The sequence below is a fragment of the Apteryx mantelli genome, chromosome 1 (assembly GCF_036417845.1).
Source record: "Apteryx mantelli isolate bAptMan1 chromosome 1, bAptMan1.hap1, whole genome shotgun sequence".
Classification (NCBI taxonomy): Eukaryota; Metazoa; Chordata; class Aves; order Apterygiformes; family Apterygidae; genus Apteryx; species Apteryx mantelli.
Genome location: NC_089978.1, coordinates 33,481,168 through 33,499,305, shown reverse-complemented (window position 1 = coordinate 33,499,305; position 18,138 = coordinate 33,481,168). Strand labels below are relative to the sequence as shown.

The 18,138-nt window shown below is 42.7% G+C and overlaps 1 protein-coding gene across 1 annotated transcript in view; it reads right to left on the bottom strand.

Annotated features, from left to right (window-relative positions):
* Nucleotides 1-10,683, bottom strand: part of HTR2A (5-hydroxytryptamine receptor 2A) — a 29,732-nt gene extending 19,049 nt beyond the window's left edge. The window contains exons 1-2 of the mRNA XM_013948434.2: nucleotides 9,906-10,683; nucleotides 3,735-3,935 (exon numbers count right to left, since the gene is read on the bottom strand). Of these exons, the coding sequence (XP_013803888.1) occupies nucleotides 3,735-3,935; nucleotides 9,906-10,320 (616 nt within the window). The 5' untranslated portion in view covers nucleotides 10,321-10,683. The remainder of the gene's footprint in view (nucleotides 1-3,734; nucleotides 3,936-9,905) is intronic.
* Nucleotides 10,684-18,138: the final 7,455 nt, after the last annotated feature.

The window sequence follows — 18,138 nt, the reverse complement described above, 5'->3', positions numbered from 1 at the left end:
CTTACTAAAAAAGTCAAGATTTCAGAAGTCACGTAAGTGAAATTGTCTGTCCTTTCTTATGTTATTTGTATTTGAAATATTCCACACGTCACTGAAGCCAATGGAAGGAAGATCACTGATTGAATGGGCTTTGGGTTAGATTCACTTAATAAAATTGTTATTATTAGTGAATAATAGTAAAATTTAAAAAATAATGAATAAAAGAAAAATTAAAAATTCAATGAACAAAAAGGAAATTTAATGAATAAAAGCATTATTACCTAAGTAAATTAATAGAAGTCATAATGAAAGAGGCATTGGTAGACTGGGAGGCATCAGGAGAACTTCTGCAGAGAAAGCAAGCCATGCCCCACAGATCAAATCGAATTCCTCTGAGAAGTCAATGAGCAAGGAGATGAGGGTGATCCAGCTGATGCAATGTACCTGGACTTCCAGAAAGCTCTGACAATACTATTTGATCAAAGGCTGTTAAAGAATTAAACTCTAATGGCACAAGAAGAAAGATCCTTTTGTAGAAAAAGGTTGTGTTAGAAGACGAAGAGTAGGGCTCAATGGTTCATTTCACAGTGAGGATTATGGGTGGTAGCATCAAACAGCCATCTGTGTTAGACCAGTGCTGTTCAGCCCATTCATTAATTGTCTGCATAGATGGTGGAACTGAGGTGAGTAAATTTGCTGACAACACACAGCTGTTGTAGAGAATTGTAGAAAGTCCCCATAAACCTCAGCTAATGGACAATAAAGGAACAGGAAAAATTGCATGCTAAGAAGCAAAAAATTGTACATACATGTGGGGTGGGGGAGAACGGCCCTACCTACGTGTGCCAGATTGACTATTATTGCTCAGGAAAGAGATTTTGGAGTCACTGAGCTGAAAACATCAGCTCAGTGTTCAGGGATGATCATAAAGACAAACAAAATGTAAGGATTTATGAAGGTAGGAATTGATAACAAAACAGAAAAAGTTATGACACCACATAAATTTGCAGTGTGGCCACATCTTAAATACTACAGTCTGTCCATCTGTGTCTCAAAGAGGATGTAGAAGTACTGGAAAAGCTGCAGAGGAGGGTGCAAAGACCACTTGGGCATGGGATCCTTCCACCCTAACAGAGACTAAATAGATAGGGACTCTCAGCCTGGGAAAAGCAATGATTGAAGGAGACTATGAAGAAGAACACACTAAGGATTTTGAGAGTGAAGGAGCTATCAGAGATGTTATGATGGACAGGTTTCCCCCTCTTCACCAGGTGAAGTGAGCCTCTGTGCAGGGGAACATGGTGCATTTCATTTCTTTCTCTCACTCTTTCACTCTCCATCACATACATCATGGAAGTTCACAGGAGGAACCAGGGTGCCAGCTCAGCTGCAAATTTTATCAGCAAGGGGGAGGCAAAGGATATCTGAAGTGAGACAGGAGGGCAAAACTTTGAGAAACTTCTACATCTCAGAATTTCCCAGTGAAATGGCAACCGCACTGTGCACGCTGCAGAGAGCACATTGTGCCTGACACTGGCTCTGCCTGTGCTAGTTGTAGCTATGTGAAAATGCAGAGAGTTAAGTAATTTATAGCCCTGCTACTATAAGTAGTGCTGAGAGCCTGGAGATTAGTAAATGATAGATAAAGCACATCTTTATTCAGAAACAATTTCCTGTTAGTAAATGATATATAAAGCACCTCTTTCTTCAGAAACCATTTACTGTGGTCAGATCATGGCAGATGAGGAGGACAGGGCTGATAACTGATTGGCACTAAGTCGCATGGGAGGTCTGGGATCTGTCAAGATTCCTTATACTACTGGTATTTTTCTTTATTCCTTTCATATAGCAATAAGCCATGGTGCAAACTCAGTCTGGCCAGGCAATGGGCAGCTCAGCAGCTTTTGTAGCTTGTTGTGCGTTTGCTTCCCTGTCTTTCTTCCAAAGCACATCACATTTGCCAGAAATCATCCATGACACAGTTGCTAGGCTGGGCTAGGCATCGATTCTTCTTCCTTCAGCTCATCTCTCCATGCCTTTTGCTGTTTTGGTGACATTAAATATGTGAGTGAGGTGGATTTTACCCTATCAGCCCACCTGTTTTCCTAACATCCATCATTACCTTACATTTGTCCTTATCCAACCACAATAAAGTAGGACTCTGTCCTCTTCACTTATGCCACACTTGAGTGCTTTCCAGTAAGGTCAGGAGTTGTGTTTTTCAGAGTTATATGAATAGGGACCACTAACCACAGGCACCACACATAGATACAGACAAACCCAATAAGTACAAAGTTAATGAATGCTTGACTTTTTTATAAGGAGAATACACTGAAAATGTTTGCAGTTAGAGAGATCCTAGACTGGAAAAACTGGACAGAGCAAGTAATATGTTTTTTACTGGGCCAGTAAAAAATGTGACTGTAGAAATGTAAGGTGTGATTCATCTCATCTAAATGAAGACATCTACATCCGAGCAAGACGCTCTAGGCTTCGTTTATAGCTAATAGAAGACTAGGTATTTTTAGGGTGCAATTCATCTGGCCTGTGTTGACATCTACATCTGTTCAGTTGAATGTACCCCAGAGCCACACGTAACGCTTTTAAACCCAGCCAGTTCTCCGCGACGGAACACGCAGAACTGTCCTCTCCTTGAGAGAGGGCTCTCACCATCTCTTTCTGTACTGCAGAAGATACAGCTATTTTAAGCCTTAAATATCCTGGACTGCTTTTTCTCAGACACTGAGCCAGGATCAAGTGGGGGACCAAGGAAGAATTCAAAGGGGCAGACAGGAGGCAGCATTAGGTCTTATCTCCTTTCCTTCCCCTCGAAAGAATAACAGGCTACAATTACCACTCACAATAATTTATATTAGCCAGGGAAGCAGCTAATTACCTTTAATCACTGGCGACAGTCATCTCTTTCAGGGCAAGAGAGTGAACTTCTCTTGCCTCTGAGTAAGTGAGCTGCCGATACTCAGGGGCTGTACAAAAACAGATGAGCCAGAAGGGGACCCACATGCTTTCAACGTTTTTGAGAATCATTGCCTTAGGACTATGAGCAAATCCCTGAAGTTATCAGAGACCAAACTTTTTCCACTTCCCATGCCATAAAACAGCTTCGGACCAAAGATGCTGCTTCCAGGTGACACTTCCAAGCCTAATTTCAAGCCAATGCAAAGAGAGATTCATCTGGTGAGTGATTTAGGGCACCTATGTCAGGCTGCAGCTCTGAACTGTCCTGTGGGGAAGCTCTCTTGTCTATGGTATGTGTAGAATATCTAATGCATCCTAAATGGGATGGGATAAATACCCCACCCTGTGCCCCAAGAAAGACAGAAAAGATCTGCCTGTAGGAGACATCTTTAAGCAAATTACCTTCATGAGAAGTCAGGAACAACTGACTTAAGTAAAACAGGGAAATCTTTTTTCACTTCCAGTCATTTTTTCTTTTCCCATATTAAGGTAATGATGGATAATCAATATGGGAAATAAACACATCTTTAAAACAAATCTGAACACAGTCGTTCTAGTACTGATGTATATTCTTTCTGTGACAGTGCTGCTCAGTTCTGCTCCAAATCCCATTGGCACTGTTGATTTCTATTGCATAATTACTACATTACAGCATTTCTTAGACTGTGGCAAACAAAATATTGCTGGTTGAGAATACAGTTTTAGGCTGCAATAGATATGTCAAATCCTCTCAAAAGCTAGAAATCTGCAATTACATGCTGAAATATTGCCTCACTTACCGACTGATATGGTCCAAACAACAATTATTTTTGCGAAAGCCTTGGTTCTTGAGTTAAAGCGGCTGTGATGGATGGGATTTCGAATGGCAATATAGCGATCCAGTGAGATGGCACAGAGATGCATAATGGACGCAGTGGAGAAAAGCACGTCCAAGTAGATCCAAACAGCACAGAGCTTAGTAGGTAGAGGCCATGTATATCCTGCACAAGAGAAAGCTGACATCAGCTAAAAAAATGTGACATATTCATGTCTAGTTGTGTTGGTCATATAGCACATATCTTTCTAGGAAGAGTTTACAGTAAGTGATGCCTTTGAAAGAAATTGCCTGACACTTCCTATTTTAGGAGTCCCTTGTATTTTTTTCATTTGCTTGCACCCCTCTAAACCTTCATCTTTTGGGGATATCTCTGCTTCTTTCCTAGCTGTTAGAGAATATCGGAATGAAGCTGTCTAGAATTAATCGCTTAGCATAACTTGCTTAGCATTAGTAGCTAAATTTGCTGAAGCCTTAGGCCTCAAGCTGTGAATTTTTACCTAGATAAGTAAAAGGGGGCCCCAGAGCTGGTTCAAGCTGAAGGGATAAAGAAGTTACATGGACAGCAGGAGTAGCAGACCTTGAAGATAAGAAAAGAAGCAGCCTGCCTAGAGACAGTGAAGGGGCCCAAGGAAGAAGGGGAAGAACCCAGACCTAACTACTACTATTGGTCCAAACTATTGCTTAAGGGGTGGGGAATTCAGATTGTAAGGGTATAATTGCCCAGGGGTTTCTTTGTTTGGGGTCCCTCTTCAGAGGCACCCAGCTCGAGCTGTAATTACTGCACATGTATCATTAAATTTTATTTCTCTCCAATCTGACTCAGAACTTCTGCCTCAGCGGGAACCTAGGGTCGGACCCTGTTATGGTGGCGGCGAGCCTAATAGTTTCCATAACACCAGCCTACAGGCTAGATGCCTTTTTGTTTTTCTTTTTTTAAAATTCTATGTATGTGAATAATGTTTGATGCCATAATTAACCATTTCTGGCAGCAAAGTTAAGGAAAGATGCACAGTTTTGTCATTGTAAACGTGACAGTTCTCACTTTTCTTTTAGTATTTTTTTTCATGTAATTACTGTCTTATTAGCACCTCCTGAAATGCAAAACTTTCAAATGTCTGAGGCAGAAACTTTAGATTTAGTGGCATCTGAGGAACACCAAAGAAATGTATTTTGTTATATTCAAGTGATATTTATGTCACCTATCGTTAGGCACCGACCACGCACTTTAATAAGGAGGTTACTCTGTGTATCATCAGTGAGCACAGATAGGCTCCTCCAGAAAGAATAATCCAAAGCAAATGCATTAGTGTTTACCAATACCCAACCTAAATCTTCTTTGCTGCAAATTAAACTTTTTTTTCTCCTTGTTCTTTTCACTGGTCATGAAGAATAATTGATTACCATCCTTCCTGGAAGCTATTGGAGGATAGCTATCATGTTTTGGCTTATTTTTTCGTTTTCTCTTCTACACTAAACAAAGCCAATTTCTTTATCTTTTGCTTACAGACAATGTTTTTAGAACTTTTGTGCTTCTTGTTTCTCTGCCCTGGAATCTCTTTTATTTATCTACATCTTGGTTATAGTGGAGTGGACAAAACTGAATTCAGTACTTTTGCAAAGGCTTCCTGACTCCTGAGTGGACTAGAAGATGGCTTCACAGGTCTTACAGGGAATGCCCTTATACATCCTGAAATGGTGATAGCCTTTTGTATAAAAAAACATACTATTGACACATACTTAGTTTACAATCCATTTTGCCCCCCAAATCTTGTTCATTTTTTCCTGCAGCTTAGACAATTTTCCCCTGTAGTAGTTTGTTTGATATCTTCTTCCTATGTGGGTGTGTTTGCATTTATCCTCACTGAATTTCATTAGTTCATTTCAGATTTTCTCCTCAGGGGTCCAGACCATTGTAGGCAAAGCTGATCATGTCCCTCTGAGTGCTTGCAGCCTCTCCCCGCCTGGTGCTTTTGGAAAACTATGTAAGCTTATACTCTCTACACTATCCAAATTGTTAAGAACAGTATTGACTGGACCCAGGCTAAGCAGAGCTCTGTAGGACCCCTGTTCACAGGCCCTTCTAGTTCTGCAGGAACCCACTGCCAAATTCTCCTGGAGAAAGTTTTGCAGTTGTGGTGGTTTGGTTTAGAGCATGTTACCCAAGCTGCCCTTGGCAGTGCTGCATGGGGCAATGCCAAAGCTGGCGTTGTGATAACGTGCTAGTTTTTCACAGACTGCCTGTCTCATTTGGAGATTTGGTGTAACAAGATCTGCAAGAAAAGGAACAGAGGGAGAGGCGGAGGAGCTAGATCCATGTCTAATTAAATCCGTTCTCAGTAATAGGGAGACCTATTTCTCCATGCTCTTGGACTGTGGTAATATGAGCTGACCCTAACAAGCCAGTCAGCATTTATGGATATGTTTTCTCTTGTTTTCTAGTCTTCCAATGGGGAATCCAGTCTCTGGAGTGCTGTTAACTGAGGGCTGGCATTCAGGGGCACATCTTGCCAGCAGCCTCTCCCTGTCAGGCCAGGCCAATTTACGCAAGGAAAAGTTTTTCTACTTGACAATAAAATATTTTTGCACTTGGCAACATGCATGTGTTCTCTTGCCTCAGTGGCCTTTGAGAACACCTTTTTCATGTCCTCACCACTTGTCCTCTCTCTAAGCCTGGCTGGGACAGGGATAAACAACATCCTTCTGATAAGCTTGAAGGCTACAGGGCCAAGGAATGGGGAGCTGGATGAGCAGAGCCAGCTGTGGATGCAATAATAGTGAGGAGGTGTGTACATAACATCCTCCAGATAGGCCCTAGGGCATGGTTTGTGCATGCGGTGTGGGGCACTATTGCCATGTGTTGTGGTCTGGCTAATGTCCAATTCACCCTTCCACATAACCAAGGAAAGACGTGGCTGCAATTTAAAGAGTTGGTAGGCAGGGAAAGGCTTGTGAGGTCCAGGATTTCCTGTGGTCCATGGGAGCTCATGAGGTCCTGGAGCTCAAATGAGGGAGCCCCAGCCAAAGGACAGGCAAGTGATGCTCGTGCATCTGTGTACTCAGTCAGTGCATTTTCAGACTGAGGCTGGAGGAGGAGAGGCCAGTGAGCCCCTAGGATGAGAGAAGTTTTTGCTTCTCTTGTAGCCAGATGGTAGTATACAGGTGAGAAGGGATGTCTTTTCACAAGGACTTTGAGGAGAGGAGGCGAAGAAACGAAGCTGGCCAGGATGGCTGGGGTGCTGCTTGTTATCAGAAGGAGGTTTATGAAAACCATCTGAGCAAAGAGCTAAGGAAGTGCTGTAAAGAAAGAGGTGTGGAGAGTCACAAGGAGTGCATGGTCACTGAGGAGATCCTGTGCACCATCCTCCTGTGGCAGAAGTGCATCAACTATGGCCATGTCTAGGGTCAGCACATGGCTGGACAGGAGCCCTTTGAAATGCCTGGTACTCCTGCAGCCAGCCACTCCACTTTCCTTATGCAGCAGCAGGGAGTTAGTATCTGTCAATAATCCCAACAGCATTCTTCATGCTGGTGTGGTGAAAATCTCCAAGACGGGAATGACAGGCCTCCAGCCACCCACGAATTACTCTGGTGAGAAACAACATTGTTGTTGAACTCTGTGAGTTTTCTGTTCCATGGATACATCCACCTTGGCAGGCAGGAGTGAGTGTTGCTGAGTATCATTTTTTGCAGTGGAGACTGATGCTGTTGAGTGGATGGAGAAGCCTGCTTGGCCCAAAGGGTACAGGTTGCAGTTCTGGTAAGCAGAAATGGGGCAGGCATGGCTGGTGTGGGTGGCCAAGGCACCTGAATAAGAATTGCCCACAGTAACGGTAAGACTTTAGATAACAAAGAAATTATCTCTCTTTTGAGCATAACTGAATCACAGAATCACAGAATGGTTGAGGTTGGAAGGGACCTCTGGAGATCATCTAGTCCAACCCCCCTGCTCAAGCAGGGTCACCTGGAGCATGTTGCCCAAGACCCCGTCCAGACGGCTTTCGAGTATCTCCAAGGAATTCCACAACCTCTCTGGGCAACCTGTTCCGGTGCTCTGTTACCCTCACAGTAAAGAAGTTTTTCCTTATGTTCAGATGGAGCTTCTTGTGTTTTAGTTTGGGCCTATTGCTTCTCGTCCTATTGCTGGGCACCACTGAAGAGTCTGGCCCCTCTGGTCACTATCCCCCTTCGGGGGACACTGGGTGAGAACAGGTGTCCCAGCAGAGTCCCCAGCTTGGGTGGACATGCCACTTCCAGATGGGGAAACATGCTCACTTCCCGATGCAAGGAAACAAGTGCAATGCCATGTGAAGGGCCTGCAGGGTAGGTGGTGGGTCCCCTCATTGCACAGTCCTCGGCAGTGCCTTGGCAGAGCGATGCGGGTGTGAAGGCCCCAGTTTGCACTGAGGACAGTCAGTGCACATGACGTGGTCGTGCAGCCATGAAGCTGGCTGCTTGCTGGCCTTTCTTGGGGTGGCTCAGCCCCAATGCTCCTGCACCAGGGGAGGTTTCCTTCTGTGTCGGGCACTAGTCACCCTCAGAGTGACTTGATGCTGTGCCACACCAGCACAGCACTTCTGCAACCCCACGCACGTCACCGGCTGGTTTTTCACTCGGAGTTACCCTGCAAAGGGCTCTCCTTCTTGTCCAGAGCAGTGCTTTGCAAAGGGAAAAGCAGGGGGAAAAAGAGTGAGGAGGCAAAGCTTCCTCCCTGGTGGTTTTTGGTGACCAGCTGCTCTTCTGTGCTGGTGACCACAAAGGGGGAGGACGCAGCTTTCCCACCCATGACCACAGTTTCAGCCAGGCTCAGGCGGCTGCCCTCCTTCGCTGCGTGCAGGAAATTCTGCGTCTCAATGTGTAAATCATTTCTGTAACGTGGATTTCAGGCATCTCTTTCCTCGGTGGCAGAGCCTGGCCAGCAGGAGTCCCTGTTGCATATCTCAGGGAATCACCCAGGATTTAAAAGGGTTTTTGCTATTCTCACAAATCAGATGATTTCTGCTCCTACAGCTCTATTTTGTGTTGTATTTCCCACTAAAGGTCATTGCCCCACTAATAAAATAAATCACAAAGTTATACTATTACCAGCACCAAATGCAGTTACAAATGCTATCAAGGGCAGTCTGTGTAGAAATACTGAGAGGGACAGCTGGAAATAAACTCCTGGTTTTCTGGATGAAATCTCCCTAACATTATAATCTCATGCTCAGAGCTTTAGTCCTGGAGTATTGAAGCAATCCTATAAGCTATACAAGTCTTCGCAGATGACCTCGCTTTCTTCATGACATTGCCTGTCTTCTCCATGAACTGTAGCAATTCAATTGTGGCACCGAAGAATTCATTTCTCAAAGTTTAGGGGTGATAACAGCCTGCTAATATTTCTGTCGAGCACATAGTCTGCTGCTTTTTTCTATATGTGAGCTATGCTGCAACTGATTTTGGTGAAAATGACAAGAAAGGTCTGCTAAAAATCACCTAAAAGGGTAGGAACTGTGAGTCATAATTCAGTTAATTCTTAAATAACTTCTCTTAAGCAGTCGTAACTGATGTTTAGTTTTGCATTTGTAAATGTTACTAAAATTAACTCCCATGCATTCTTTAACTCCCAAAATATTTATTCCAGCATTTGCTGCTAAGTGGCTGTCTAAGTAGAATATTGGTGTTAAGAGAATGATTAAAGTTTGAATTATTTCATTTTAAAAAAATGAAGGGGCTGCCTACTTTGAATCTAAAGGTAGTCATTAGTGCTTCTATGCATATTTGCAGAGCAAAGTAATTATCAGGACATTACATTCTCATTAGGAGTATTGAAAATTATTAGCCAGGGACAAAACTGAAAGAATAGAGAGAACAGAGAATCTTTGTATGCATTTTGAGACAGTTCTGTCAGAATCAGAGTAGTAAACTAATGTCCTGGACAATGTTTAAAATGTCTGTAAGTAGAAATTTAAAGTAAGAAAAGATTCAAGTACTCCACCTACCCTTACAACTATTAACCAGTTCTATGTATTTCACCTTGTCTGGAGTGGGTACACTGTCTTTGTAGGAAGAGAGTGAAATAATAACAGCAACAACATGTGCATGCAATGTTTAAAGCTACTCAATACATGCAGTAGATTACACAGGTAATACTCACCGTACAGTATGGTTAACATTGACACAGGCATGACAAGGAAACCCAGCAGCATATCAGCTATTGCAAGTGACATTAGAAAATAGTTAGTGGCATTCTGTAGCTTTTTCTCCAGTGACACAGCCATGATGACAAGAATATTTCCAGCAATGGTTAAAACAATCACTATCACTGTCAGCAAAGCTGGCCAGTTTTTCTCTGAAAGCTGAAACAGGGAAGAGTAGCACGGTGGACTCATGCTAGCTTCACATGAAAGATTAGTCAGATTTTCAGAGTCCCCAGTCAAGTTAAAGAGATGTGAAATATTAATCTCTGCAGGTCCATTAACATTTTTGTAGAGTCTTCTCTCATGATTTAGTTCTATTAAGGAGTTTGCAGTTGGGTTCACGGAGCTCTCCTCATCACAAAGAATATCCATTGCTAAGTCCGAAACTGGTGAGATAAATAGTGAAAAATAGGAGATTATCACCCTTTCTCACCATCAGGCTTTATATTCCTCAGCTGTCCATGCCAGAAGTTGGTGGAACACAATCTTTCGTTGATTGTATTTTTGCCACTAATGTGCTGTAAAAAACCATACCAGAATTACTCCAAATGATGGAATGTTTTGTTTTTGGTTCCCTAGGAAGTCCGCTGTTAGCACACATTGAAAATCCAGCTGAAGAGCAAAACCAAAGTGTAGAACAGAGAATGTGGACTTGAGGCTTCAGAGAGCAAAAACATTGGAGAAATAAAAGGGAAAAAACTTTTGCAACCACTAGGACTCCCCTCTGGAGCTACATCTTATTGCTATTGGTAGCTGTAATCACACAATTTTAAACACAGCAGTATTAAAATAGCTTGCCACACAAAACAGCAGAGCTCTCGCTTCTCTATTAAGAAAGTTGATTAAAGATTCCATCCAGCATCTTTTTCTCAAAATAATTAGATATGCTTTTATTTATAGTTCATCTTCCATAATATGGCTGATAGTCTCTGGCTTCTGTTGTATTTCAGGATCATTTTCAGCCTCATATCAGAGATTACTTATTATGCTCCATGTTGATTTTTATAGCTAATTGTACCTTTTGGCCCAGCATGGCTTCAAAATGGAAATTAAGCAACTAAGTACTACGATAAAAAATACAATTTAAGGAAGACTTACATTGTACTTCAGAGTCCACACTCAAACTGCAATTAGGTTCACTTTGTACCCTGATTTACCATATCCTTCACTACATTTAGTCAGTTTTATGTCCGTTTTCTTCAGTTGCCTCCAAAATGGTGGTATTTGGAATAGTTGGTTTTTTTTTTTTTTTTTTTTTACTTCTAAACTGCACACTTGAGTGAAGCCAGTTCCTGTGCTGTGAGTCTTCCTCTTTTCTTCTGAGAGATAGGCTGCTTGCCGGTTCTTTCCTTGTGCATTTCCCCTGCCCCAGGGCAAGCTATATTTAAAATAATAATAATATCGGAGCCCTTCTCAAAATGACACAAAAGAGAGCACACACTCTAGAAAGAGCAGCCGGCACAAAGGAATTACTGATTTCAACAGGAATGGAATTTCTTGCTCACTGCCTTGCTCAGTTTGTCAGACCTCCCACTATCTAGATGTCATAAACTGCGAGGTAGCAACAGCAGAGGAGGGTAGAGGAGGGCAGACCAAATAGGGTCTTTTTGGCTACTAGCAGCTTTTTCACTATATTTTTTGGCAGTCCTGTGCTTGGGTCTTTTTCAGTGAACACTTTCCATTTGTGGAGGATGCCTTGCAAGCACAGCTGCATGCAATTACAATGCTTTACAGGATGCAGGCTTAAAAGAGACAAAATATAAGGCTCACGATGGTAGGTACCAGTGGAAACTGTAAGTATGAAGCTTTTTCCACTGAGAGGGGAAATTGTGCCAGCCTTAAATGGAAGGACTAGTGTTTAGTCCCCTTCAGTTTTAAATCCAGGACTGTGCTGACGTGGTAATCAAATTGGCAATAGATACTTATAAAAAATTAAAGTCACCCTGATGTCACTGTCATTTGTCAAGAGGCGGATGCTACAGTTAACCCCAGTTGTCCCCTGTTGTCAGCCTGTCTGAAAGAAGAGTCCCAAATGAAGCAGTTCAGTAAGACAAAATAGCATACAGCGCAGGGGAAAACAAAATAATCTTCTACTCTTTCTGCCTTGTACCTTGGCTGCCAGAACGTGAATGAAGAACTAGACAACTCCTTAATTTTCCACATAGCACGAAACCTACTCCCAGTTCACTGCGACTTATGGTTGCCAAAAAATTCAGCTGAGGGGCCAGGTGCTCCCTTGGCCTTCCTGAAATATATTGCAGATTTTCCTTGTGGAGAGGGAGACTGCTGCATACAAAAAGGTGTGTGTGTGCTCAGAAAGGCACAAGTTTCCAGAGGTAACCAGTGTGTCACAGCATGCCCACTGGGCCGCGGGAGCCCCTTAGCTTCGTTCTCCGTGGAGCACCACCAACACAATGGAGTTTTCCGAGGTTTGCTGAAAGTGGAGTACGAGCACTTGGAGAGCTATCACAGGTCAGCTGACATGTGGAAATTTCCTGAGGTGTCAAAACATTATGAAAGGGAGCCTGGGAATGCCTGCCAAAGCCCATCGGCATCTCTGAGGCACTAACTCTTCTACAGTAAATCTCCTTTGGGACTGCTTTTTGCTACCAAGTAAGCTCAGGCCAACAACCTTCGTAGCAGGACTCAACAGCCCCCATAGCAGGACTGAGCAACCAGGCAGTAGTTCCTACTCACAGGCCTTTGAGATTCAGAAATGAATCACCCCAACACCAAGGTTTCCCGATACCATAGGTGAGGCTAGAGGGCTGTCAGACAACACAAGCTGGTAGAGAAGGATGATAATGCTGAATTTAGCATGAAATATTTCTCCAGGCAATCCCACTCAAGAGCCAGGAGAGGCCCTTTCCCTTTCTCCTTTAACAAGGGTCATGGTTACAGCGTTCGCTGAGTGAACTGGGTGTCTCTGGTTCAGAGGGCTCAGCTGATGTCGGCCGTGGTGACGCCCCCGACATAAGAGTACAGATCAGCCACAGGGAGTGTGCTCCACTTTTGCTGAAGCATAGCTACTGTGCAGAAGGGGATCCAGGACCCCTCTTCTTGGCTTGGGCTGGATGCCATCCTTTCTGAAGAACCCAGGTGTCCTGAACATGGCTTCCTCTAGGCTCTAATCACACTTTAATGTAACAGTCCTGGGCGGGAGGTACTTTTTGTAACCCTAGCTGTGAGTTAGAGGCTGGTGCCCCTGGCAGAGCTCTCCCTCTGGCTGAGTAAATCTTCACTGCAAGGTGGCCCAGTTTCCCCAGGCAGAGCTTGTGTGCCTTCCTCCTGCAGATTTAGGACCTGGTCTTCCCCTTTCTTGCATGAATACACTAATAAATAGGCTGTGTATAAAAGGCTTGTGAATCCAGATTTCACACCTGTACCTCCCTGTAGGCTTGAAGCAGATACCTGAAGTGTAGAAAGAGGCAGAATTTTGTCTAGCACCTTCCTATTTTTCACTGACTAGCTTCATCTCCTGCTTCACCGCTGTGATGTGAATCTCACTCTGAGATACTTCACCCTTCCTGTGCTCAGATGTCTAACTTAAGACTGTAGTTCTACTCTGGGTATCAGGAATTTAAAAGGTTAAGTGTGAACAGCTGGATGTTGCCATGCCTAAGACCTTTGCAGATACAGTTGTAAGCTCCTCAGGACGGCATTGTACCATCTCCTTTGGTCTGGCTGTAGGCACATCATGGTAAAGGCTGAGTGCTTTCTGATCACTATTCCATCCTCCCAGAAAACCATCTGACAGATGTGAATTTGAGACACAGGTAGATGAAATGTCTTTCCTAGGGATGTATGTGAAAAATGTGGATGAGTCAGAAACCACTTTTGTACGTTAAAGTCATAGGCCAGTATGTTAGAAACAAAACTGTGATCTTCTGATCTCTTCTACCAAAGTATGTTGGATGTGCTACTGAGAACAAGTATATTGTATTATTTACCTCAGGATCTTTATTTACTAAAACAACCCCCTAAAAGCCTGACAATGGTTTCCCTTTCATTTATTAACTTTATAGGGGTAGAGCCAAGCAAGCAATGGGAATCCAACCTTCTTCTGCTGAACCTGGTGAAATGAAGGTGCCTTGGCTTTCAGAGTGCTCTTGTTTCCTTGCAGTACTGAGCTTGTACTCTGTGTTGAAAGCCAAATCACAGTGAGATACAATTAAAAAATTTTCTTTAATGTCTAAAGTCAATCTTGACCATTGTTTTTCCTAAAGATGAGCAGTTCTGGAAAACTGTAAGTCCTATGATAACCAATTTTGAAACGATCTTTTGCTCAGATGGTGGTAGAACCTTACACCCTGGGACCTACAATCCCAGGCAGTGTGTCTGCATCAAGAACAAAGGCAACTGCAGTGGATCCCAGTCTATGTAAATTAAGTGAAATCTAATCTTAAAATGGTGATAATGTGGTCTGCAGCTAGCCATAAAACATTCTTTAGAAACAAAGCTGGCCCTGGAATAGTCTACGTATTGCTGTTTAATTGCTGGAAGGCACCAACATATCAGATTCATGAGAACCTTTCCTCTGTTCCTTAGCACTGCTCGGAAACATTGTAGGACATTAATCTGTACTCTTGGGCAAGGTTTTTATGCTTGGCATGGTGCACATTTCAGCTTCCTAGTAATGCAGCTTTTCAACAATTTCAGAGAAAAGAGGAAAAGGAAGAAAACCTACTTTGCATAACCCAGACTTACTGTTCTCAAGATTATTCCAGGTACAAAAATCCCCTCTTCCTGAGTTTGTCATTGCCTTCCTCAGTGCTTTGAGTGACTTGTGCAATCAGTAAGCATAAAAACTACAGAGTCTAATAGTTCATTCTGACAACTAAGCGTGAGGCAAGTGGAATGTGAATAATTTTTCTTGTGGTCGAGACTATTACTATTTGGTATCTCTGTTTACATTTATCAGGGATTGCTGGAGCAGTTCATACTGTGGCGCCTGGAGATGTGAATCAGAGCTGTGTTATTACAAACCAGAACAAATAACTAAACAGTGCTGCGTTCTTCTCGACGTACACTCCACAGGCAAGCTTATTTCCAAATCTCTTGACCTTCCTGACTCATTCCTTTGCAGTGAAGAGAGAATAGGTTGACATGACATTTCCAAAAAATGCACAGGAGCAGCATCTCTCACCCTTGCTGTCCATGGGTGATGATCCCAAGCAAGCCATGTGCTGCAGCACCAACATCCTTTGTCCTCCCTGTGGACACAGATCCTGGCACTGAAAATCCCATGGTGAGTAACACTGTGGTGCCGGCGTGTTGTTCTGGGGGATCTCTGCTTTAAAATGGATGTCTGTCTTGATTCAGCCTGGGCTGCTTTTGACAAGCAGCTTTTGAATGAGAACCAAATATTAGAAGTTGTGGCTGAAGGGGAAGTTGGAATAACTCCATTTAATTATAATTTCTAAGTGTAATAAATACTAAGCAATCTACAATATGCAAATATATATCAAATATATGTAAAAATAACATAAACTGTCCAAACTTCCCTGTCTATCCCCACCTGCAAATGCTTGCTTGACTTTCTATTCAATCCCAAGTGAAGCTGTGGTTTATCTCTTATTTTTGCCTCACTGACTCATGAATCCATGACTTTTGGACAGATGTACAGTACTCCTGGTGTTTTATAGGCTGTTCCGCTCCCTAAACACATCCTATTCTTTCTGTGGCTTCTAAAACACATAGGCCTTTAACAATTGAAGAGAAAGGGTCTGTTCCCCCAAATTGTTCCTGTTATGAAGAGACTGCAGTTTAACAGAAGTCAGGACATCCCTTACGTAAGCAGAAAACAAAACAAAGGAAAGAACACAGAAGAAAAATGCAATATTGTGTCCTTCTTAAACAGCTCTGCACATATCTTGAAGGCTATGTATTTCTGAGCTTCTCTTTCTATTATTGTTGAAATCCACTTCTTTTGAGAAGAAGTACTGGACTTAGTCTTGCATGCTTACTTTTCTAATCGTCTTCCTGATATATTTATATGCTAGTTTGGCCCTCTCATCAAAGCCATCTGGGACTTGTCTACATGGAGGCTAACGCAGAAATAAAATAACACAATAAAAATAACACAATAAAAGAAGTCTAGGAACACAGGCAATTTTATGAGTGCCTTCATGAATGGGTTGTACTGGGCTAAGGGTTAAAATAGTAGTTATTGTACTTCCTGTAGCTCATCCCGTGTAAGGACAAGCACCGTAACTGGAAAAGCTCTTCTGGCTAACCTGGGCTATGGTGAGGGTGGGAACACCACTCACATGTGTGCATGCAGGGAAGGTGGACAGGCAGCCTGGACAGGAGCTGTTTTCCATGTGGCCTCTTTACATCCCCCTCTCGCTGCTGCTCCAGTTTGTGGGTGCAGGTGCAGGTTCTTCCTCTCTCCTCTTCCCTTATCCTCTCTCTCATTTCACAGTGCATGGAGTGGGACACTAGATTTCTTTATCCCACATCTACCATGCTTTGCCATCACCTCTCAGCATGCTGCTACTGCATCAGCTCTGCTCAGGAAGATGCCTGGGAAGGATGTGCAAGAGAAGGGAGGATGGAGATGCAGATGCAGTTGGATAGGACTTTTTCTGTTTCCCTGCCTCCTAGGCCCTCTGGCTTCAAAGCTGGATCTTTTCTGCTGGAAGCTGGGTAGACTGCCATTTCTGGGACAGGAGAGGCAAATCGATGTACGCTTTTTCTTTCTCAGCTTCTGCTTGGCATCTAAGAAAAGTCAGCCCAAACTGCAGGCTTGAGGCCAAGGGCGTGAGTTCCCCACTGGTGCTCCTGCAGGCCCAGCAGCAGTGGGGAAAGCCAGCAAAAACATGTGTCTCACATAGCAGCTCTGAGAGGAAAAGAAACTGAGGCCCTCAGTTCCCAACTCGGTGACATGGCAGAGCAGACCACCATGAAGGGCTTCACCTTCCCTGGTCATTCTCACCATAACTGCCTCTATTTCACTCCCTTCACCTAGCATGTAGGGTTAGATGCTTTCTGCGAAGCACGAGACACTACCCCACTGGGATAATAGCTTTAACTAAACTTGAGGCTACTGTAATTAACCCTATTGTAAACTGCATGTCTCATTGTTACCATATTCCCACCATTTCCTTCAAGGTTTAACATTAATATTCTTTCACCATTATTATTTTTTCCTCACAACATTGCTTCTCTGTGTAGGTATAAAATAATTACATCTAAGACCTATATTTCTGCCATCCTTGCAAAAAGATAGAAAGTGATGAGGAGAATGAGCCTTATTCTCTGTTTTGATACATTATTTATAAGTCAAGGTCCCACTGCAGATTTTAGGACCATTTCCTATAACAGTACATGAGAAGGTGTTTGGCACCATAACCTAAGAGATCAGCCTGGATCTCCATCTCCTCTGTGTATTTACAATCCCAAAAAGGAGGAAAATATGAGTGTGAACTCAGGACACCATAAGGCACATCTTTTATCTGACTAAATGTGTGCCCTGAGATCAGTGCTGTTGCATGTGATACAAATTTTAGGCTGATGTGATTCCAGTGGAGCTCAGTGGAGTTGCTGTGGCATAAAACTGATGTCATGATTTGTGGGCTGAGTAGAGTTGGAAAAAAAAACTCTCTTGTGTGAAGTTCTGACTATTTAAACATTTTTTTTCCCCCACGGATCAAAAATTTTTCACAGAAGGAAAAGCTTGAAGAAATTCAGTTTGGAAGTATCCAAATATTTTGCTCCAGTCTTTTTGATCTAAATGTAACATTTTAATATTGTTGAATTAAAAATGTTTACTTGTGAGCTGGCTGTGATGTGAATTGTCAATTCCCTTATTCTCCTGGACAATTTATATCCAGCATAACACCAAAGCCAAAGGCAGTTTCAAGTCAAAATGAGTTGAAATAAAATATTCTTGATCGGTTAAAAAATAAATTGAAACATTTTGATTTAGGTCAAGCCAATACAGTGAAGAAAATATTTTGTTTTGATTTTCCCAAAGGAAACCTGAATACTTTGAGCAAAATTAAATTTTTCTTGCATAAAATGTTGAGTTTGTGGAAGCTTAATTTCCCATTAAAGGCCACATTGCTGGGAAGTGTCCATTACGCTTTTGTGCAGAAGCAGTGAATGGTCTCTGATGGATAAATTCTGAAACCTTGATTTCAGGATACCTCTCTTAAAATCTGTGTTTTGTGACAGAGAAAACTGAGG